Here is a 25,846-nt window from a genome sequence, read left to right on the forward strand (position 1 = left end):
TGAATAAGACACTGTCACACACAGATTTTATAGATATTGTCACTCTGTTCCAGGATGATTCTGAGAATGTATCTCTATTAAGAGAGACAGAGGTTAGGTTTCTTCCCCAAATGGCATATCTGGCTATTGGAAATTACCTGCAGAATATATCCATGTATTATGTATTTCAGTGGGATGACATTTAGTTCCAAGCCCAGAGTGCATATCAGTGATTTTCAGTGTTTGCATTAGGGTACCTAATTCCATAGGAGAGTCCATGGCAGGCAGGCTGGAATAGAGGATCTTTAAAGTTTCCTTCCAAGCCAAACCATTCCATGATGCTGCAAAAAACTAAGTCACCCACCTATCTAGCATCAGAAGTAAACAGACTGGTTTATAGATAATTTTTTAAATGAAACAACACTCATTATTTACTTATTGCATTCCTGATGAGCTAAAATTTGAAATTAAATTGAGCAATGAAACCTGCTAATGACAACACAGGGAAACAAACTGCATAATGGCACATACAAACATAGATAATATACCTCCAGAACCACGGTAATTTTAAATTAGTCATCTTGCACATAAAGCATAGAACTGAAAGGCAGATTTCAACACAACACATTCATGAGTTGAACTTCCTAAAAGAAATTTTAATAAATGAGAAATGATTTTGACATTTTGGAGGAGTGCTGAGTCACCAAATTAGCATACTTGCTCAGTTTTTTTCATCTTTCACTGAATTTGGGGAAAGCAAGGTAAAACCTATATGCACTGTTGCTGTCTGTGAGAACAGGTATTAACCACTCAGAGTAACTGAGTACTATCATATATCACTACTAATTTTACCTAAAAGCTCCAGTAAGAGGAATTTAAACAGGAAGAAATTGAATCCTTAAAAAAACCCTGGAAAATCTAAAAAATCCAGAAAAAAAAACCTTCAAAAAACACAGCATATTAAATGCTTATTACACCTCATGATCCAGAAAAAAAAATGCATCCCAATTCTCAAGGTCTTGAAAAAGTCTTTTCTTGTTACTGCTTTTGGTCAGAGAGGATGGAAAGTTAGATCTGTCTGTTAGATCTTCTCTGAAAGCCATAATCTGTCCTTCCCACACCCCTCAGTCCCTCTCTCCTGCACATTGTGCATTTCTCTACTTGTCTGGCTTCCAGAACAAGAATGAAGTTAAAATAGTAGTGTGGCAGTTTCACATATGCCTGAGTCTCACTTTTTGGGGGTTTTTTTCATTTTTTTATATGAAGAAAGCTATTCTATCTAAGAAATTAAGTCAATAGGAAAACAAAGTCAGGCATGCTCTCAGGGCACCAGTAAACCAATTATTGTCTACCTTTCTAAATTAAAAATGTAATAATTGGTGCACATTTGATACAATATTGTTGTCACAGCAGAACTTAGCTTCCTCAAATAATAATGCTAAGCATCATTGCTTCTTTCCTTTCCTATGTCTAAAAAGTGCCTGAAAGCAGAATTTTCTTTAAAACAATACAATTGTATTTTTCTTCAATATTTTCATCTTGTGTTGCTTTCTATGGCAAGTTGTTTTGCACACTTGAGACAAAAAAAAACAGTTCAGCCTTATGATCAGAGTAAATGGAATAATTTTAAAACAATGGTAATAACCTATTAAATAATATGTGTTTCCAAGTGCTACCAAACCACTGCCCCAATAAAAATGTTATTATAAGTACTTACTCAGGACTATCTCATTTTTTTTCTCTTGGATTTAACAGTGGGGGTTTTTAATTTGTAGCACAGTAGTCAATCACAGGAGGAATACGCTCCATACTGCTTTTTGCAAGAAACTTCAAATTTGAATGTCAGAGAAGAGAAGGTAATTAGGAATAGTCAGCATGGATTTACCAAGGGGAAATCACACTTGACCAGTCTGATAGTCCTCTACAATGGCCTGGCTAGATGGGTCAGTGAGGGGGAGAAGTGAACATTGTCTACCTTGACTTCAGCAAGGTTTTTGACACTGTCTTCTGGAAATGGGGGTTAGAGGAATGGAAAGTGAGTCAAGGTAGATGAAGAACTGTCTGAATGGCAGAGCTCAGAGCATTATGATCAGTGGAGCAGAATCCAGCTGGAGGCTGTGGAGCACCAGGGATCAGTAGTGGGTCCAGTTCTTTCCAACCTGGTTATCAATCACCTTGGCCCTGGTGAGGTGCATCTGGACTATTGTGTTCAGTTTTGGGCTCAAAAGTTCACGAAAAACAAGGAGCTACTGGAAGGGGTCCAGTGCGGGGGGCCACAAAGATAAGAAGGGGTCTGGAGCATCTCTTATGAGCACAGACTGTGGGAATTGGGCCTGTTTACAGAAGAGAGACCTTGCCAATCCATATAAATACCTTGGAGAGTGTCAAGAGGACAGTGCCAGGCTCTTTTTGGTGGTGCCCAATGACAGAATAAGGAGCAATAGCCATAAACTAAAACACACAAATTTTCACCAAGCCACTCTATCACTCTTCTTCCCAGCAGTGAGGTACGCAGTGGCAACTGAGACAAAGCATCTCATTTATCCAAACTCCTAGATGTTCTGATCTCAAGCCTATAAATGTACAGTCCCAAGTAGAATATGGATATTTAAAAGCTTATTTAATACCTGAATATTTAATAACTGGATATTTAATAACTGAACTTGGTGAAGATGGAGTGACAGCCAACATTGTAACACCTTGCTACCAAGAACAAAGTATTACTCAAAATATTGAAAGACTACCTTCTAACTTCTCCTAACTATCTCAGTGGGAATAGGCACTTTGGAATACTTGTTCCTAAATATTCATGGATCTCATCATAAGCATTTATAAACCACTGAGCTGACTGCCAAGACCATGCTTATTCACTGCAGCTCCTTGTGCTCATAGCACTGGAATTCATGGTTTAGTCAGAGTGAGTCCTGTCCCCATTCATGTTAAAATAAATAAAATTGTTGTGCTTTGGTCAGCTCCTTTCATTACTCATCACACAACATTAGGATGTTTTCCAACAAACCTGCCTCACTAGCAGAGTGAGGGCATGTGAGCCCCTGTTCAGTTCATGCATTTCCTCCCCCAGGCTCTCCATAGATGGCAGCACACCTACAGTCCAGAAGAACATCCTGAATCCAACAGGATCCCCAAAACTATCAAGCAGGAGTTCCCAAAACAAGACCCAGTACATGGGAAATAAGGCAGGGCCACAACTTTTGCCTTACCCCTTAGGCAGCATAAATGAACCCACCTACTCATGCGTGCAATGGTCAGAACACCACCAGCAATTATGCACATCCAAAAACATGCAAACATATGAGTTTTGGATCAGGTATTGCATAAACATGCAGTAAACAACTTTACAGAAAAAAAATTCTTTAAATGGATCAACAACCAATGAAACAAGATGTACTAGAAAAATACGTATAAAGTTTTGAATGTCTTTTGGGTAAAATTTTATTTCAGAGAAAGCAGTATTTTTCAGGCAAAAGTATGGTAAGGCTAATTTCCATTTGTGATGTCTCTCATCAATTAGAAGGTTCCTTCTCAGATAAATCATTAATACAGGAATATACGTGAGGGAAAAACAGTTTAGGAAAATTAAATTGAATAAATTGGCCCCACAAGAATTTGTTACCTTTCCTAATACAGTTTATCTCCCACAGGTCACAGAGCTGTCGGTTTAGCAGCTTCAATACTTCTCTCTTACCTATATTTACACCAGTAAATATATTTAATTTATTTAGAATTCACTAGGTACAGTTTTTTTTACTTTTCTGATACCAAGAAATAATTTTTCTTGGTTTTGTTACTATTTTTGAACTACAGTCTAAACAGGAAAAATCTCTATGGCTTTGATTTACTCATCTTGTCAGTCAAGGCTTCCTGTAAGTGCTGCACAGACCAAGAGTAGGCTGGGAAAAAAACTACACGTTCAGTTCCAGTTAAATGATTTACAGAAAGCATCACAGCAAAGATGAGGGAAAGAGGTTGAAGATCTCCTCACAGAAATGCACTCCAACACACTGCAGAATTTACTTCAGACTGCAATGCACACTTGGTAGGATTTTAGAGCACTCTGGCTGTAATCTCCTCTTTCCTCTTTCACAGATTTCATTTGTGAGCTCACCCATTTCTCTGCACACATGTGCACAGTACACATTCTGTCTCCAGTAACAACCTCAATAAACTAGAAAACATTAAATTTTTCAGCTGAAGAAAGGTGAACTAGAAACCAGGCTGAAGCAAATTCTATACTAAATATAGTGTAAGAAGACTAGTTATTGAAAATATTCCTGCAGCTGTCATGGTCATGTACTTACACCTCATTCTGAGTTGAATCAAGTGTTAAACTTGAAGCTCTTACAGGTAAAGACTTGAAGTGTATCAGGGCTAAACTCTTTCTAGTGTTCATGTCATTTTTTTTAATCAGAGTTATTTAATGGGTCAAATTTAATTCATTCTTCTGTCCAAGGTAAAATATAGCTTTCTGTGCTCTTTTTAATGCAATTTTAAAACCATATTTCTACACATAAAGTTATACAGAACAAAATGGGAAATAAGATAACTAAAAAGAAGAATTTACTAGTGTAAATGTAATCTACCATTAACTCAAGTCTCCAAGCAGAAACACTGAAACACTAAAAAACAGTGAAATAATGCAACTTACTGAACTGTAAATTATAAAGGGTATCAGCCACTACTAAATTTCATGGTGTGTGGTTTTAAAAAGCTTAAGTGGTTTGTGCAACTTGTTTTAAAATTTGTCGTCATTGTATCAATCAACAGCAAGAGAAAGGGATGAGAAAGTGAATAGCAAAGCCCCTGACTTATCTGTTAATTTATCAATACCCCTGACCCGTAAGAGATTTGACTTTTTGCTTTAGTCTGTGAAGAAAAATTTCCAAGGGAACACAAATTTAGTTGGCTGATATTTTCTGAACCTATTGCATCATTCAAACACAAATTAAGGCTTTATGATTTCTTTTTCCTCTGTAAAAAAAAAAAAAAAGTAAAAAATCTGAGGATTACATTTGTGATGGGTTTGGGGTTTACTTTGTAAATTAAAATGCAAAAAATAGGACCTTTCAAAGCTGAGTATCACAAAAGGATATTAACGAAACTAGAATGTACAGGACTGTTGTTATTCAGGTGTTCCACATTTTACACTGATAAATAGGAAAAAGGATAGAACAAAGATCCTTTATATAAAGAGAACACATTTTCAGTTCATACTTTCTCCACTTGGTAAGTCTTTGAGACTCTTGCAACTACAGTATCCCCAGTCAAATACAGATAAATCCACCTGCACATGGATTATTCTCCAGAACTGCCCTGTGCAAAGACAAATACACTAATTGCTTTTAATAAACAACAGACTAGAAATAACCTTACTGGCTTGTCCATATTTTAAACAACCTACAGAAATATGTAAAAGTAACTGCTAATATCTATAAATACAAATGTACTTGATGAATTAATATTAGATGATTCCTATGTGTCCTCTTGATCACCTAAATACCAGTTGAACATATGCTAGATATACAAATATTGAGGGATCTGTTTCATCAGCAATCGGATGCATCATTGAATAGCTCAGAATAATGCCACACATAAACTCAGCAAATCAAATTAGGACTCCTACACAGTTTCCATTAATTGATATTCTTCATAGGCATTTAAAGGGACATTCTTTGAATAAGGTGCTGATGTTTGATTTTGAAGACAATTCTTTTTACAACACACAATTTTCAGTAAGGTCAAATACAAAACTCCCTTGTCAGTAAGCTAATGCCATTGTATTGCTGTGATTGCAAATTTCAGTGACTGAAGGTTTGGGGATATTTAGTCCCTTTTGCACACGATTTAAAAGAATTGGCACCAATTTTAGTTTATCAGTTGTTCTTCTGATTTCACTTCTCTTTTATGTTTTTCTTTTACAACTAACACATTTTAGCATCAAACTCCACTGGTTTCTAACAGTGCTTCTGTTAAAAGAATGATCACAAAATAGCGACAAGTACCTTGGTTTTTTCTTGCTGAAATTCTATCTGGATGTTGGTTAGTTTAGTTCGCAGCTCCTCGTTAGCAGCTTGCAGGGCTTCAGTATCCATGTCGGACTTCTCTCCCTTGGCACGACTTTTCTTTGACATAATTGTTTTTGAAGTTTAAAATAAAATGTTTGCTCCACACTGAGCTACCAGCTACTGCTTTCTGCTTTTAGCATTTAGGAGTCATGCAGTGGTCAACAAACCCTTTCATACAAGTCTCTGCCATCATGGGAGCAGTCTCTCATGGCCTGGAAGAAGCAAAGTGGTAGGAACAGAATTAGGCTACAGCATTGAGCAGAATCCAACATCAGATTAACATCCATTTTTAAAGCACACTGGACTTCCTTGAATTATGCTATACTTCATAGTGTACCAGAGTTTGAAAGAAATAGATAAGAAGTTACATAATATTTCACCATCTCTAAACTCTATCCACTCTGTTTTGTTATTCACAGAAATAAAAGTATTAACAGTTCTGATGAATATAGCATATAAACAGAAATTATATCTTTTTCAAGATCTGACTGGAACCATGCTTAGAATTCCCAAGATGCAGAGAGAAAACCATAAATTAATTGAGGTAGTGTTTCGGTGGGAATAGTTTATTTTCTGTAGTAAGAAGAAAGTATTTCTCTCCCTAATGTATCAGTTATAATGCATAATTGTATTATTCGTAATTATCATTAAGTTTCGCATCATCGGCATCTATTAAAAAGGTATCAAAAAACTAAAAACATGTTTCTTAAAATACCCTATCTGTAACGTGCTTATGTTCAGGGGTAATACTGTTTGAAAAGCCACAATGGAAACAACAAATTATTTAACTTCATTTTCATTTCCCAGTATGCTCTAAGCTTAAAAAGTATTCAATTATTTAAATCAGCTTTATGTAATATTCAAGGAGAACATCAAAAGCAGACAAAGAACCCTAATTCCGATAATTAGGAAATCCCATGATTAGTTTTTTTCATGAGTAGTCAGTATAGAAGTTTAATCTGTAATTTTTTTTCCTCTCTGCTCTTCTGCTCTTCTCTAAGAATAACCCAGTGGAACTGTGGAACAAGTGCTATCAATGCCAAACTACTTTCCAAACCCATGTTATCTGCACATTTTTAAATAATCCTATAGTTTCATCATTAAATTTTCGACAAGCCAGAAAGGTTCCTACTTTAAAACTGAACGACATTACTGGAGTATTACATTTCCAAGAAAATTGTTATCAAATTGCCATCAAACAATAAGCTGCTCTTTCCCACCTACTACTGATGGGGAGTTATTTTGAAATTGTATTAGAATGAAAATCCCACGCATTCCTCAGCACATACTTTCTAAGGGTTAGTGACTAATACCTCAGGTGTGTAGAGACAAACTAAACATCTCAGCTTTATGCTCCTTTTCAAGCACTGGTAAGCAGGTGGTGAGTTAAATACCTTGCTTAGAACGACAAGCCAAATCAGATGAAAAGTGAGCAGAACTCAGGACACCAAGTCTCAGTCTCTTTGATGATATTCCCATTGAGTTCTTTCATTTGTAAAAAGTAATTGAAAAAAAATGAACTTTACTAATTATTTGCTGAAGTAACTTAAGACAAATAGTTGGTTTTTCTCTGTAGTATCAGATATTTTTCCTTTGAAATATAATAATCTATCAAGTTATCCTATTCAATAGCCCTTTGTTTCTTATATTCACTATATGAAGCATTTTAATATATAATCTGTGAAAAGACTAGGAACTTAAACACATTTTAATTTTATTATGTATCAGAGCTACCTTACCAAACAAATAAACACTGGGGCTATTGTGATTTTACACATAGCAGTTGATCCAAGAAAAACAAATCAGCAATATTCTTACAGAAAATTAAAAAAAGGAACTCTTTGGTGAGTAGAAGAAATGTGAGGAATCACTATTTTAATAAAGGCATTTCATGCTATTAATCTATGGAGTTTCTATGATGCTCAAATTACATTTAATACTCAAATTAGCCTTAAAACTAGAGAGTTCAGCATTATTCTTTGAAGTACTCTTCAGAATTTTAAAAAAAATCTCAAGGCGTTGCTCTCAATTTTTTTCTTTTAACTCTCAACATTTGAGAATTACACTTTTCAAGTTAAATAAAAGCTTTGACCCAGAACCTGAAGAAAATCACCCTCTTATCTTATAGGCATTGAGGGAAGGAGAGTGGGGAAGGGAAGCAAAAGCAACATCTCTCAACCAAACTAAACTAAACCTTCTCTAAAATCATAAAACATAACAAAAGAAATTACCAAAAAGCCAAAAAAACAAACCAACAACAAGAAACTAAACAAAACCCAAGGTAAACAAAAAAAAACCCCAAAAAACCAAAAATCATACACCAAGAAACAACTACCTATGAAGCTGCATTGGTGGGCATAAAAAAAAAAATTCCATTTTTACTCTTCCCTAGATACATCTTCCAGCCTACCTATTTCAAAAGCAGGAACTATGGCAACACAAAGCCTATCTATATACCCAGAGAGGCACATAGCCCAGACACACAGGGGCTGAAGCAGAGACTGCATCCTGATTCCCAAATGAAAGGCACAGAACCAGCAAGTGCCCAGATTCCCTCCTAGCTGACTTCCCACATTTGATATTTGGATAAAGGTCAGGACAAAAAAAAAAAAAAAAAAAAAAAAAAAAAAAAAAAAAAAAAAAACACCAAAGAACTTGTAAACACAGTGAGAAAAAATGAAGGAGAAAACACTCCACTCTAACTAACAAAATTTTACTGACGCAGATGCTTCAACCAACAACCTATTTATTAACTCCCCATATGTCTGCTGAGAGGCAAATTTATGATGTAACCAGGATACAATCCCACAACCACTCCATGACTAAAAATAGCCAATTCCTGCACTCTGAGTTCTACACACTTCTTGCAAACCTTGGAATAATTTGAATGTATTTTATATTTCACATCAGGAAAAAAAGATAGGAAAGAGTAATGGATTCTAAAGCACAAGTCACATTTTCAGCACGTTTTCTCTGGAACATACCAAGTTTCTGACTTTACTTGATAGGTATAGGGGCAATTGTCATCAAAGAAAAACAACAAAGTAAATAAACTTGATTGAATTGAATCAACTACACAATAGTTTGGGTGTTTGGTCTGTAAAAGATCAAAATATTTAATATGATTTCTCTTATAGATGTTTTGGGAAATCCATTAAATTCTTAACATACTAAAAAATCAATCAGCTGAATAATACCCTAGCTTCCACTTTCTCTTCTATTTGCTTAGCAGATTTAAAGGATGCTTTTTAAAACTACCTCAATCTCTGCCCTGATTTTATCAAATAAGACTTCAAACTATGTAATTAATTGCTATATGATGATTCTAGATGTTAAATATCAATAAAATGTAATAGAAAAAAAGAAAAATCAGGTACTGCAGAAATGTGAGAGTGTGGCATCAATAAATTTTGATTACATAAGGGCAAGGGAAAAAAGGAACCCAATACTTTCTATTGAAAAGTAAGTCAATTTAAAGAAACGCAAGACTTCAAACATGATCCTCTAGGAAGCACACAAAAATATGGGGAGGATTATATCCTTAGAGAGTGAGTCTTTCAGTAAACAAACAGTAATCAACAGGAAAAGTAAGTAAACCCATAAAATCAAGTAATAAATATGGATAACATTATATCATGAAAAAATTACTAAATTATATCAACCAAAATTCTGCATTCCAGACTTATTTCAGACTTCAACAACATTACTCAGCCACAGCACAATTTTTGGAAGGTGAAATTGTCAGTGAGTCATCTCAGCTGAAGCACCAAGCCATAACTCAGTTAAGGGAGGGAAATAATAAAGCTTTATCTCAAGACTGCACCTCCACATAAATAGTGCACCATTCTACTTCAACATTTTTTTAATTTCAACATTTATCTTTTAATTCTGCACAGCCTACTGCAGCTACCCACAGCCCTCACATGAGATGTAAGTACATTCGCAACATAGCACAATTCTGTACATTCATGAAGTTTAAAATAAATTTTATTACCATAGCATCTGACAATAGTAAATGCAGTGGACATGGGTACAATGAATGTTAACTTCAGAAGTAACTTGCAGTTCACCTATGTTATAGTTTAAAAAACCAGTGATAATCAGCCAGTGACTATGGGAAAGACAACATTCATAGCTGCCACTGCCCACAGCACATTTCTCACAAGGTTCAGATGACCTACATTTACTGCTTCAATTCTCAGTTCTGTGTAATAAAACATGACTGAATGGATAAAAGCAGAAGAACCTCTACAGGACTGTAAAATAATACTCATCCCACCAACAAATACAAATGTAAATTATCAATACAGGTTTCTATGTATATTGTAGACTGGTCACCTTTCTGATACCCCTTTGTAGCTACCTACAAAGACAGATTTATTTCTGTAACAATAGAACCTTTGAGGGTTACTGTAATTCATAGCCTGCTTAGGGAAATACAGAGTTTCCTTACAGTGTAACTCTTTATAAATGTCACTTGATTTTTTGATGGATAAAACCAGAAACATCTTTATTGTTAACTAACAGCCTACATTCATTTTTTCAAATTCACAGCCTAAAGTCCCGAGCCATTCTTGCTTTAATAACATACCTTATAGGCCACACTACACAGAAAGCAATCACCAAGAAACTATAAGCATTTTTTCATTGCTTTTTTGCCAGAAGACCTCAAAGTAACAATCCTGCAGAGCCATGTGGAACAGAGCTTTCCTTGGTAGAGATTACAGTGTAGCATGAGTCAGGCTTTTACCACACTCTCTCAGATTTCCACAATAGGTGACATCCCACGGATGAACACAGGATCTGCAAAGCACTCAGCTCTGCAGTCCAGGTTAGTAATTGCTTCCATATTTTTTTCAATGGCATCTCAGCAAAGGTTATCTGTGATTCTGTCACTCCATATCTTTCAGAAAATTCCCAATGCCCTCAGGAATCAGTACCACGTTTTAGCTTCCCACCACAAATCACTGCCTTCCAGGTTTTTATACAGCAGTTGATAGAATTAATTTGGTAATTTCCTAAATTATTTTAGCCAACGTATTCATTTTTTCTTCAGTGAAGTGGTTGCCTGTGATCTGTGCATCTGCTAAAACATATGCAACTAAAATATGTATCCAAGTCACTGGACACCAACATTAGCAATAAAAAAAAATAAAAAAAAAATTTAAAAAAACCCCATATCAAACTCATTTAGACAATATGCATACACACAAATGTGTAAGTGTTTGTGTATATGCTAGTTACAACCATGTGAAACTGAATTTTTTTTTTGCTTGGTACTACTCCATGCCACTGGACAGCATCCAGTATATTAATGGCTTCATTCTAGTGAAAGGACACAAACAGCCCACCAAAAACACCCCAAAAAACTAGCTCTTAGTTTAGAAGGAATTATCACAACTAAAAAGGAATGTCTGAGGCAAAGAGGACACAGAACAAGGAAGCGAAGGGATCCTGCCCCTTCCTTCTGCACTACACAACACTTTCATACACAGAGTTACTGAAAACTTAACCTGAATCCCTTCCCAGAAAGCTAAGAGCTTGATTCCAGGACTTTTTTAATTTTAAGTAAATAAAAAATATTCACTGTCTTCAATGAATGTACATTATTAATATTTACCCAATTTCACTTTTAGCACTGTTTCAAGCATTTACCAAATCATTAATCATTAATATCAGTCTATTAGTCCTATTAAAAGACAAAATGCTACAAAGAGGAGTCCTGTGACACACATAAAATAAAAGAGACACTAGCACAGAAAGGCAAAGTTCAAATGCAAGTAAAAAGGGTAAAACCCTCCCTCCACAACCTTCACAACTCAGCTCTGTTACACACCCACAGTGCTTTAGGGTGCTGGGCTCACTGCAGCTCCAGAGAGGCAGCTCTAGGCAGAGCTGTTCCCCTGATCTCTGGGGCAATTCCTTTCTCTCCAGCATGGACAGGAGACCTGACCCGATGCCTGCAGTCTGGCACAGTGCATCAGACCATCATGCCCTGGGTATGAGCAGGGAGATCCCTGTGCTCTCACTGAGGAGCAGCATTCCCACTAAAGCAGAACATTTAAGAGCAAAAACAGAAGGAGGAAGAAAGGGCAAGTTACAGCACTTCTAAGTTGGGGCTAGATAAATGGCAAATACAGAGACAGATTCTAATATCTTTATAGACTATCACTGACACCCCACAAATACATAATCAAGCTGTCAAATTTGGGCTTTTGGCTTATACTGGACCAGTTTTGTTTAGCTACTCAGGTGATTTTTGCAGGAAGCTTCCTTTGGGTATTTTTTTAAACCCATCATTATTATTATTTTTATTTTATTGTAAAGAGATGAATAACTAAAATCTGAAACTATAAAAATTTAAAATTCAGGGATGACAGCTGTGTAGAAAATGTACAAGGCAACTGAAAGGTTTAGGGGGAGAGGTTCAGATTCTCAATTTGATGGGTCAAGGGAGAGGAGGAACCTTAATGAGAGAAAACCTGGGGTTGTGTAACACTTAATTGCATCTTGAATATTTATTATTTTGTAAATCAATAGGATAGACTTGAGAGGTCAGGCACGTGTTAAGGAGGAGAAAAGGTGCTTCTGGCTGTGATATTAGTTACCAGCTGAACAGTGAAGCAGAAGGGACATGATTTCATTCCACTGTCTCTGATCTCAATAATTATTTTGTGCTGTTGACTACCTTTGCTAAGTCTGTAAGTTACCTCATGCTGTGCCACACAGCTCACACTCTCACCTTGCTGCTCCAGCACAGAAGAATCACACAGCTCTGTGCAGAGCAGCACGAGCCCATCAGGCAGCACAAAGAATCACAAAACTTCTTCACCTACCAAGGGATGGCTCAACTTTCACACAACTTCTCATTAAAATCAAGCCAAAATGAAGGTCCTAGTCTAGTCCAGTAATATAGGAAGACTGAAAAAAGAACATGCTCCATTTTTCCCAAAGTTCCCATGGGGGTCCATTTTTAAAGCCAAGTTCCTTAGTTCCTGATACCAAAGTAAGGATATACACTACAGAACTGGCAGTGGTGTTGCTTAAATTTTGAAGACTCATAGAATTCCCAAAAAGGTGCTCAAGAATTTAGGACCTCAACCTTGTGTTTGATTACTGCATCAAAGACTCCTGCTCAGCTTCAGTGTTCTTGAACCCCACATGCAAATCTGATTTCAAATCTAACTGGATAATTATTATTATTATTATTATTATTATCTTATTGGCAACACACAGGCTAAGGCTTGATGGATTTCCATCTACAGTTCTGTCAGAGGTGCCTTGTATTTTCTCTACCAAATCACTTAATCTCTTAGTAAAGTAGGCATTATACTTCCAGAAAGACTATCAGAAATGTATTCTGAGAACAATATTATGAAATAAGAGACTGGATACATGTAATGAGAAATGAAACACAGCAAGAGCCTGGAGACAAACTTCTGTTTCTCTCTCTGGTTAAACAGGACAGAGACAAACATGACAAAGCATAAGAAAAGCACAGAACAGGAACTGTGAACTGTGAACTCTGTGTAACCATCTTCCAATATCCACAAATAGATAACACTTCACCACCGTGAGAAGACTACAAATAAAATACCCTTCTGGTAACTGCCAGCAAATTTGATTCAAACCATTCCAGACTTGTTGGAAATGCTGTTGGCAAGTCGGCCACCAGAAATACAAATGTGCTCTCTGAAGATACTAAAAGTTGAATGTGGCAGCTACGAACAGTTGCAGAAAATATATTTATCCAGATACATGTACCAACATCATAATTTTAAGGATAGCATCCCTCAGAATGTTAAAAAGATGCATTCAGTCATGGTTCACCTTAAAAAGAGGGAAATAGGCAAGTATATATAAATATAAAACTCCAGAAATACTCTGTGACACACCACTATAGACTGTGACACTTTCTGTTATCCAGATTAGACTGCCCCAAAGTATTCTGAAGTTCAGAAATTAATCAATGCACAAAGACAAACACACACACACACACACACACATATATATACACATATGGAAATAAAGCTTCCTAAAAGCATCCTAAATTAGGGATAATGTTAGACAGAACCAGACTACTTGCACATACAACTTTAAGTGGTTTAGTATGCAAGTTGTGCACACAATTTATGGGGGTATTCAATTTATGGGAGCACAGCATTGCTAGCAGTGCACCCTAAACTGCTGAGTGCTGTCATAATCAAGCTGATTTGGACATTTAGGGGGACTAAAAAGTGATTTGTTATTCACTCCAAAGAAAACATCCTGTCTCTTTACCTATATAATGAATCTCCTTCACTGAGAATCCAGATTGCATTTCACTATACTGTTTCAGAAGATGGTACAGTGTTTTGCAGAAAGCTGAGTCCAAGACATGTCACCTAAAGCTTACAGAAGTCCCAATGGTTAAATTGAAAATGTTTATGCTTCGTTGCTTCAGAACACAACCTCCCTCTTACCATGGTGCCTGCAAAGAAGGGTATTCTCTGGAAGGTCTAAATGGCTGTAAATCATCTGTGACCATGGAAAAAAAATCTTTATTCAAGTTGTATTATTGTGTAAATTCGACACAGTTGCAATCCTATCTATGAATCCAGTAGTGCAGAAATACGTTCACATAGTTTCTATTATTAAGTGGTGTTCAGTTCTGTTCCTCTTCCAACCTCATCCCCTAGAAGAGGTGGCAGAGGGAATCCTCAGATTCAGGGTGCTGGCAGTGACTTTACAGACAAACTTAGTCTTAATGAAGTCTCGGTGGGAAAATATGGAAATAGGTATTGCCAAGAACTATTCTTTCTACACCATCTCCTTAAAGTTTAGCTGAAAGGGTGAATCAGATTTTCCTTTAAGGTTAAGGCTATCATAGCTATGTCAGTAACACTAATTTTTCACCTCCTACATAGCAAACCTGTACTAGCAAAACTAAAATCTTCATGTAAATCAAGACTTGGCTGTTACCTGTGCACATTGCCCTTGCACATGAAAGGGGAAATGCTGAAATGGTGCCTGTTTCAGTGAACAATGTGAAAACTGGGAGTTTTTAAGTGAAACCATGCTCATTCCCCTCCCAGGGCATATATATTCAAATGGCTACATTCCAAACACATACTATTTATTTTTTTTTTTTGCAGTAGAGACATCTGAAAACATCAGAAAGATCTTCACTAACACTTCCCAAATGTTGTAAGGGATTAAGAATAGAAAATTTCTAGATGCTTCCTTTGGGATATGCAAGTCTTCACCAGTAAATAAGAAGGTTATATGTTTCCTTTCATTGTCCCAGAGTATACATTTTTAATTCTTACACTGATTGTTGGAAGTTAATTGAAATGCCCAAATACTCTCTGCCTCCCTTCTACTACAAAATCTCATATTTTTGTCTTGTGTTGTAATAACATCCAGCACAACTGTATAAATATAGTATGTGCAGTTGTGCACAGTATAGGTTTCCTTCAGAATGGATAAGTTGTAGGTGTTGAGATTAAAATTAGTGTCCTTCAAGATCTTTCTCCTGGAAATCAATGTTTACACAATGCTATGCATAAAGCAGGATTTTGCCCACATGCATCATATATTGCCAAAATAAAATCCCATTATCAAAGCTACTTAATATTCAAAACATCATGTGGAGACATTGACATTACAAATTAATTGAACTGAAGAGCTGAGAAAAACACACAAAAAGCCAGAAAGACAATCATAACCAAGAGACAGCCTGATTGTCAAGAAAAAGTACCAGGTGCGGTAAAACTGATATATCCTAAGGAATTCTCAGAACTGCCAAGTTTATGGCCTCTCACTACTGTTTAGTGAATTCACAACACATAGGCTACAGGTTTCTCACACTTCATACCTTTTTTCCCATTCATACTCATTTATGAACATACAAGGAGCTCCAGAAAAGTCTGAAGATCTGCTGTGCTTTAATACTGGACAGCAAGCCTGATATATTTGAGAGCCCTTTCCACGATGTCAGAAAAGTCTGTTTAGTTTTCTTTTTAAGACCTCTTGCAAACACTCAGCACATAGATGATTACTTTTAGATGACTAAGTGCAACATCCCTTATCTTATCTCGACACAACCATAACCAACCAACCACAGACTTATCAAGTGGCAAAACATGTGTGGGAATTCTGCCAGCAGCTGCACAGCCACCAGCCACCCAAATGCACTACCTTGTTACATTTGCAAGTAAGAAAATCTCTCTAGACACAAGCATGTTATAGCACATGTTTTCTGTGTTTGGAAAGTAATGGATCTGTTATCTCATGGCAGTGAACACAAGTAATGTTTGTATACAGGATTAGTCAGCACAGGTTTTTCGTTAAAAGGATGTTAAGAAAAATGGAAACATGAGAGCAATACCAAAGTTTATGTCAGTTTAATTTTCAGTATTCAGAGAAAAAGGGAAAATATCAAATTATCAATCAGCAAAAGAAAGAAAAAGCCATCTAAAAAAATGTGCCTGGCCCTATTGCAGGGCCAGGCATGCTGCAGCAATCCTAAATTTTCAGAAGCAGCCAGCCATTCTCTGAAGCAAAGTGCCAGCTCACAGCTGCATGATACAGCAGCACCATTCCTGCATGAATGCTTGTGTTTGCACTTCCAGTCTGAGGAGACACTTGGAAGAGATCAGGAATAGTCTAGACACATAACAAGACATTGACATGCAAGAAATATAATCAAAAACAGGGACCAGATAGGCAAGATTTTTTTCCTGTAGCACTGGGAAAATGTGCATAAGCAACCCAGAAGATGAAAACCCACTCTGCAAATTTTCATAAGCTAGCTGCAACTGTTAGGATAGATACAGATAATTGGCACATGATGAAATCACTTTCCAAAATACATTGGCTGTTGAAGACTCATGTTTAGAACATTTCATCTTTATTATGCAGAATGAGCTAAACAAACTATTAAGTCTAAATCAATTTTTTAATCTGTGTTCCACTGTTTGGATGTACAGGAACACAGCAGTCTAAAGGACAATGGGGGATAATAATCTTTAAATAGCATCCTTTCAAAATTTAAAAATTAAAATACATTTACTTTTGCAGAAAGACAAGTGATAATAGTCATCAGCTGGGTTTAGAGTTCAGAATTTTAATTATTTCTAAAATCAGCATAATTTACTTTCTGTTATGATTAACTAGATATGTAGATAATCATTTTAGATAAATCTATGACTGAAGTTTCTAATGCATTTACCATGAAGTGTTAAATCCAGCCAGAAGAAAAAGATGAACTACCCTCCCAGGTACAGAAGAGTAGTCACATCAGTTTATCTGTTGCCCCCAAACAAATTTAGTTACAAGTTAGAAATTACAAATTAAAATAATTATTCCCTATAATGAAAGTTATTACATTAGCAAATATTAAATTATTTTAGACACTTTTTTTCACTCTTTATGTTTCTTTATAATGACTACACTATAATGAAATTCTGTGAAGTGTTAAAATTAAAGATACTACAATGAAGTAGTAGCTGTATTTAAGTGTCATAGGAAACAGATGGACCCTAAGACTGATTCTATACCCTACATTTTTTCACTTTATTTTTTCCTTCTTCATTACTTCTTTATTAAAAATCATGCATTCTACAGCTGTCAGTTCCCACAGCACTTACCTTATTTAGTGTCATACTTTTCTATTCAGAGGAGGAAGTGTTCACTATGCAGTACATTAAATATAACAAGATATATTTCAAATAAAGCAAAGTTTGTAAGTAGCAAAGATGCAACAATTTCAATTTGCAAACTAACAAAATAGCCATTGGGAAAGGACACTTCCTGGGTTACTGCTGCTTTTGTTTTCTTTCTGTACTACAGTTTTCTGACAAACCTCAACTATATTCTCAATATCTTTCTAGATAAAAATGTCCTTTCTAGGGATCAACAGCATTTAGCTGCAGAAATAACAGTTACACAGAGTGGGGGTTTATGATTTCCTAATATTGCTAAGCCTAATAACTCTGTCATCACTGCAGGACTGCCACAAGATGAAAATACCAAAAATTAGGCATGGAGTTAAACTGTCATTCATACTTCTGTAATGGGAGGAACAGGTAATTTCAAGAGGATCCTTGAAGCAAACAAAATATTATGTGGGGGTTTATGCATGGCATACATGCATACATAGCCTGCTGAATACCCAGACATGCACACATTATAAACACATAAAAGTCAGCAGAAGGTTGGGAAAGTCTGTCAAAGCAGCTTAGCTCTCTTGACTGAGACCAAAGCAACTAAAGCCCTCCTGCTTTACTAATGGTGACAGATATAGGTGAGGTAACACACTGCTCAAGTTAGCAAGCATATGATAAATACAAGACACTAAGCACCCTTCTGTACTGCACATCATAGATGCCATGGGTGGTGGTTGTGGTGGTGGTGGTGGGGAAACCATTAAAAAAATTAATTAAGAAAAGAAATCACAAGTAAGAAATGTTTATATCAAGAATCTATTCAGTGAATCCAGAAGACATCTCTATAAAGAGAACGAAAGCACCTCACAAAAAGACAAAAGCTTCATACAGATTTGGTTTATTTTATTGCCTGCGAAATCTGGTTGTGTTTAAAAGTCTTTCTCAGTGCAAAAAGAATTTCAGACTTGAGGCTTCAAGTGATACTGTCTCTAATAAAATGATAGCCTCATATCTGTATGGCAGATTTATTCTCTTCCTACCCAACCAACACGCTGGCAATGCACAGTACCTTTCTCTTGTCCACAGGTTTCTGAGGCAGTTGTGTTTGATTTTAATTTAAAGAGGTGAAGACTGAGCAGGAGCGGTAGCTAAGTCACAAGCTGTGTTTATTCTGGGACTTTCCACAGCTCCTAGTCCTGTTGGAACATTCTCCTTTTCATCAGCAAGGAGGTCTTCCAGAGCAATATTAGTGACATCATCTGTTAAACAAAAGAAAAGAGATTTAATACAAATCAGATTTCATTAAAGGCTTTGATGATAGCAATGGAATGGAAATTTATTTACATGGGGTAACAAAATGCAGCAGAATAAGGTATCATATAAAAATGCAAGTGCGGCATCTTCTCTTCATTAAGAACACATAAGGAAGGGTGGCCTTTCCTAGATGGTCCTCAGTGAAAGCAGGATGGAAGCTGCTAAGCTCCTTGGCAACTAGATGAGGTCAATCCAGAATCTTAACTCTGTCTAGCTAACACTAAATTTGTATTCCATTTCAACACAAGTTATTGGGTAGTCATGGTGGCCACCTATAAATTGTCATGTACAGATTGTCCACTGCCATGAATCTTTGTAAATACCAAAAGTATACCAACATAAAGAAGTTATCATGTGTCATATTGAAAGAAGGATAAGACTAAATTTTAGAAAACCTTAATTCTGTTATTGAAGGCAATTATCACAATTTCCTTTCTGAAAACAAACAATCAAAAGACAATGGACAGGGCCTTGATATAGTCTTACTTCATATTTCTTTATAATACTTCATTTTATTTTGATCACAAGGGGAAACAACAGAAGCATTTTATTTTTTGTTGATGTTCACTGCAGGTTAATTTGAATTGGCATTTCCCATGCACAGAAAAAAATACAGAAATAAAATTATCATTATGGTGATATCTTCAAGGAAAATATCAGTCTGAAAGCTTAATGACTTACACCTCTCACTGTAGAGTGAAAAAAGAAAGTAAAAAACTACTAAATCTTCTACCTAAAAGTCCTAAAAGTACTACATCTTCTCTTGGTATACCCCTTGTGTTAGAGCTTGAGGATGAGTGAATTGAACAAGCCCAACAGATTTCAGCAATGTCTTAAGCAGACATGGCCATATGGGGTCTCCAAAGCAGAGAGCTGGCAGACACAACACAGAACAGGTCAAACTCTTTGCCTTTCGGGCAAGAGAGCTGGAAGCCAGACAGAATTCCACATATGAACTGTGCTGAAACACGATAGATAAAACTGCTATCATGTACAATGTTCAAATCTTCACCAAAAAAAAAGTATTTCACATAAAATACATCAGGATTGCATCCAACGGTATCAGTCCCAAAACCATAATTTCCAAACCACTTCCCTTGCTGGAAAATCCTGCATTTCTCTCTAGGGGTTTGTTTAAGGCAACACCATGTATTCTGTTGTTAGTGTTTTAAAACCTTAATCCTTTATTTGTTCAATAAAGACAGGCATCAAGGTAGTATTTAATGGAGAAAGGAAATCTGCATACTGATTTCCTTAGGGCCAAATTCACTGCTGTGACAGAACACTTTTGAAAAGGATGAAAGTACGGCTAGGGCCAGATCATGGCAGAAGATCAAAGTGCTGAAACAGCTTAGTTGGCATATTTAAGTAGCACAAAACACTGGGAAAAGAGGAATTCAGTTTATTTATATAGTAACAAAGCTCCTCAGGCAAAGTACCTCTATTTTTTAGGACGTCAGATATGTTTCACTTCACCTAAACTTCATCATTCTTTTTGAGCTGCCCTATTCCTGCCCTATTCATAAACATTCCAAAATTGTTATTCTACATAAAACATTTTGCTGCCTTCTTCTGTCCTTCTGTTAGCAATCTGAATATGTTTGAATAAAAGAGGCTTCCCCATATTAATATGCAATATAGAAATGCCTAAGACAAAACAAGAACTTACTTATAAAAGGCAAGAAGACAGCAAGACAGCAATCAGGCCAATAAGATGATAACAAAACAGACCAATACCCACAACACTCAAAAGGGGGGGAAAAAAAATTGGCTACATTGAAAAATGTACTTCTCTTTTAGCATATCTACTAATTCTGTAATACCAATTCTTCTAAAAAGTAAGTTATTTGATCCTAAAATGCTTATTGTTAAGATTAAGTTCTTTTGAATGCTCTAGTAAACTGGGAAGTAAAAAATATATTTTATTTTTTGGCCGACTGGTCTCACTATATAACAAGAGTAGTGTTTACAAAAGCTTTGAGAGAAGAATGAAACAGAGATCTAGAACCTAAGTCACAGTAATAAGAGCAAATAAAAAGAAGCAGCATACTAATTTGACAATATCTGCTTCTGAAAGTGGATGTTTCAGTAGCATAGCATATGAGTGAGATTAAAAAAGAAGATTAATTGGCAATAAGTCTTGCAAAAACTGGGGCAAATTTGAAACATTTAATTATGCCAGTCAGTACAAGTTGTTAGAGTGCTATTCACAGTGAATTACCACTGGAAAACTACAACCTGATAATCCTTCAGTAATCTTCCTATAGCTTCTTAAAAGATATGGTAATACAAAAATAGCTTAAAATAATTGGATACCTAATTTCTCATTTCCAGTAACTGTTAAGTTAAATCTATTTCTGATGATGGACAGGAAGGATAAAGAGGGGAAGCTATTACTGTGGAAATATATCTGTTAATCTGCAAACAAACAGAGCATAAAGTACAGCTGTTCAAATTCATTCACAATTCAGAATATACCACACACACCAAAAGCACCTCAAAGAACCAAAACTACTACAGAAATCATTTGACAGATGAGCTATGTTTGATACATTACTAATTTCACTCAGTGCAGTGAAATCACCAACATGTTCACATCCTGTAGTTATGGCAGCAAATGCTTAATAAACAAAGTGGATTCCGTTATGTTCTTTATCATATAATGGCTCTCTAGACAAAATACAGTGTTATAAAAATGAAGGGTTTTCTCTGTTTACATGGAAATAACTAGCAACACTTGTCAACATTTCCCAAATAGTTAGGAAAGGATGGAAGGTATTTGAGATTGTTCACGTTTTTAATCACAAAATGCAATACATAGAATCTTTGGTCAAAGTTCTGTTTCTCACACTTTTACCTCCTTCATTTCAGGCAGCATTACATCTGGAAAGCAAGATAAGTTTAAAGGTAAGAGAGTAAACACTGATGCCAGCCTCCATCCTTTCCCTGAGATTCCCAAAATGGGCCAAGCACTTGAGTTCTCAGAGATTTTAGCCAGATCTGTTCACGTGGGACATCTTAGTCCATTTTAACTCTTAAACAGAGTGTATTACTTGCAGAAGTTTAAAAATTAACTGCTAAGGTGGACAGCTAGTTTAGATTTCTGCTTGGAAAGCAGAACAGCTGAGGACAATTCCTCTGACAAGTGGGGTAATGTTGTGTACAATCCACATATGCAGGGTCTGTGGGCTATGAGGGGTGGGGATCTCAAAAGAACACCTTCTTCTGCAGAAGTGTGGTACAAAACCTTCCTTCTGTCCAACACACCTCAAATAGAAGCAGGCAGGGTCCAACTGTAATCCCCAGAGCAGGAAAAAGAGCAATCATCCTTGGCATATGGTAAGAGAAAAACAGTTTCCCTGAATGTTTTGGAAGCCCTCCCTATGTCTTTGTACAGCAGATCCACATTTTGAACACTTTTTGAAAACAAGGCTTTTTTGCTTTAAAATGACTAAGCAGAAAAGAAGACTGACACAAACAAAAGGCAATTTCTTTGGGAAAACAGTGCTGAGCACATCTGTGAATTCTCTGCAATAGTTGCTAGAGATTTCAGCTGGCAAATGCCTTGTTATGAGAATGTGTACATTACCATTGGCTTTTTGTCAGAAGTTATCCTAATTGACAGCTAAAGGAGCAGGGGGAAGAGGTTCTTACATACATTTGGTTCATACAACCAAATGTTCAAGGATTAAAAAAGAAAATTTCTTTCAAAAAACTGATGACATTTTACTATGGTGCCTTGTATTCTACTCTAAAGCTTTCTATCTGTAATATTAATTTGATTTACAGCTTTTTAAGAGATTTATTTGTGAGGCATACAAAATATATGCAAGGAGACTGCATCTTCCCATTCCTGCCCCTGCTCTTGGATTTGTAGGACTGTGATACTTTGGTATCAGATTCCCTGGAATTTCCAACAGAGCAAAAAACTTTATTTACACATAAATAAGTGGCACAGATGCAGCCCTTCATAAACAACTTAACATTTTGACAGCCAGAACCTGCCAGCAACAAACACTTATACCCAACATACATCACTTGCTCTCTCCTTTACCCATTCAGTGTCTGCCTAGTACACAGGATTACAACCAGAAATGTGCTGCCTTCTGCTGTGGCTGCACAAAAAGCAGATTGGAGGAAAGAAAAAAAAAAGGAGACAAAAACAAACGGAAGAATAAGAAAAAAAGAGAGATATTTAAAATAATCCCTTGAAAGCAAAGGCAATCTAAAGGGAGGCTTCAGTGTGAATGCATCACGGCCCAAGGAAGAAATAGCACAGATCATGCCACAGAGTCACCCCCTTTCAACACAAAGACTTATCAGCAGGAAAATAATGTGGCATGACCTTTATAGACCACTCTACACATGAGCAACAAACACTGAAAAATGTGCAACCACAATCGCTATTATTTACACAGTGAACAAACTTAAAGAGCACAAAAAGACTTCAGAAAGTTTCTCTTCTTATTTTTAATACCAACTTTGAAATTGATATAGCTAAAAGCAGACATGATAAGCAGCAATTCTTGGCTACAAATATATCTTTCATTGCTACCAGGGAGTACTGATGAAAACTTTCCTGATCTGTTTTAAATTCTTCTTTTTATTGCAAAATACATCTTTGGTGAACAAAACACAGAACTTTTATTTGGATACTAGAAGCAATGACAGATATAAAAGTAGTCATTCACTTTCCTGCCTCCCTTGTGTTACATCTCTCTGTTTTGGCATCCCCATAACAAGGAACCCTTTGGGATCATTTTAACTTCTGTCAGCAATGATGGACTACCAAAATTAGGTCAACAATTCAAATTTGTTTCCATGTTATTCTTTTTGCCTTGCTGCAGATGACTATGCCACAATTCCCAGATGGAAAGCCTACCAATGACTGAAACAGTGCTTTCAGAGGAATTGGTATCATTCCTGACACCTTGCTGTTTTAATTGGATTGTCAATGCAAAGAAAAATCTTCCTATTCTTTTTTTTTTCTTTGAAGTAGGGGGTAATAGGGATTCTTGAGCATGTGTTTCAGAAGACTCTGAGTGTGACTTGCCTCTATGGTTGATTTAAACCATAAAACACATTTGGAATATAAGCTAATTACAGTGTTTACTAGATTTTATATTACAAATACCGTGTGCAAACCACAGGACAGGGTTGCTTTTGCATGCAGAATTAGGCAAATCTGTATTCTCTGTGTTACATAGTGCTTATGTGTAACAGTCATACACAAACTTTTTCAGTAATTAAGATGAATGGGATGAAGTAGCAATTGGAGGGAAAACTATCCATATGAAATTATGTCCTTTAAGCCTACCAAGAATTAACTAATAAAGTAATGAATGGCATTCTGTATTCATTAAATGTCAAATGCAGTGAGGCTTTTAAAAATCATATGCAGTGGGCTTTCAGTGGGCATGGCCAGAGACTCCACAGCCTCACCAACACTAAGAACCAGTTTTTTTATAACTTTAAAAAAAGAAAAAAAAATCAGTCAACAGAAAATGTTTTCCCCAACACAGATTTCTTTCCTGAAGCCTAAGACTGGTGACACCTCTCAGCCTGTGTACAAATATTTGTGGGCTCTTTTTGCTTCCACGTCTGTCAAAAGAGGCAACCTACTCCACAGAAGCTGTGCGATCCAAGCCCCTTTGTCTCACACAAAATAAGCTTATAGGTTCCATACAGAAAAGTGGTCTTAGGCTACTCAGACATTACAAAAGAGACTATTCTTTTAGGTTAACATTAAGTTTTATGTTACCATAGGATTTATACAAATGCAACAAAGATGAGAACACCGAAGTTTTATATAGTCATCCATAAAGCATCTTAAAAAGTATAAAACTGGGGGGTCTAATACTTCAGTATGAACATGTTGAGTGCATTAAGAAACTTGAAGGAATATTCTTTTCTATGTACAGTCTCAAACACCAGTAAGTTTTGAGAACAAAATAAATAATGCTCTTCAACACACTCTCTTTAGTCATTTCTGACTGATGAACAGATCCAGAGAGAATTTCCAGCCATGCATAGGCTGCAAAAACAGTTCTGTGTAACTCTCCTTCCCTGGCCTGACACCTCCTGCTCTGGCTGCCTGTGCCACACCAGCAGGCAGCCCAGCTCTGCAGGCTTCCCACTGCAATGGGACGAGAATTAAGGGAGATGTTGTGCCACTGCTCTGCTTGGCTTTGTGCTCACTGGCAATGCTTTGCTTCCAGCTCAGTTTCAAGTTGCTGAGTAACAATTTTTGTCCTCTGGACTGACGCAGCAACCAAAGTTATTTTGTCTTGCTGTTATCCAGCTTACTCACAGGCATAGGCTGGCACAGGGAAGGTTTTAAAGACCATTTTTCTTCCCTACTCCCACACACGGTGTCCAGTGTTGCTTTATCAAAGTGATGTAAGATCACCAACTCACTCTCTACTTCAATATTTTAGATACTAGAGGTTTTTCAGTTCTAAAGCCTGAACAAAGATTCCTCACACGTCTGTCACTGGTAAAACAACTTCATGTATTTGCATTTTCTTTACACAATGGAAAAGCAAAGGTTTCACCCTCCAAAATGAACTCCTATTTTTTCAATGGTGCTCCATAGGGCCTAGTATTTATAAAATGTGAGTCTAATGCAAGATTTATTAGGCTATTCAGGCCTTTTAGCTTCTCTCATATATGGCTCATTTGCTGTTTTGCCTCAGCAGTTCGTGCAGTATATAAATATGCGTGACATTCATTTTACATTTATATGAGTGCAAGCAAATATATACAATGGCATCATAAAGAAACAAATTAATCCCTAAATCTGAACAACCTGAAATCTCTTTC

The 25,846-nt window shown here is 36.3% G+C and overlaps 1 protein-coding gene across 9 annotated transcripts in view; it reads right to left on the reverse strand.

The window, feature by feature from the left end:
• The window catches only part of JAKMIP1 (janus kinase and microtubule interacting protein 1), a 224,658-nt gene that overhangs the window by 156,264 nt on the left and 42,548 nt on the right, over positions 1-25,846 (reverse strand). For 8 of the 9 annotated variants that reach the window (XM_064418704.1, XM_064418708.1, XM_064418701.1 and 5 more), the window contains 2 exons: positions 18,780-18,969; positions 6,000-6,274 (listed from right to left, as the gene is read on the reverse strand). In XM_064418704.1, the coding sequence (XP_064274774.1) occupies positions 6,000-6,128 (129 nt within the window). In that variant the 5' untranslated portion in view covers positions 6,129-6,274; positions 18,780-18,969. Of the gene's footprint in view, positions 1-5,999; positions 6,275-15,918; positions 16,046-18,779; positions 18,970-25,846 lie in introns of those variants that run through there. The other variant, XM_064418706.1, reaches the window with a different exon arrangement.

This window comes from Passer domesticus, chromosome 4, assembly GCF_036417665.1.
Source record: "Passer domesticus isolate bPasDom1 chromosome 4, bPasDom1.hap1, whole genome shotgun sequence".
NCBI classification, from domain to species: Eukaryota; Metazoa; Chordata; class Aves; order Passeriformes; family Passeridae; genus Passer; species Passer domesticus.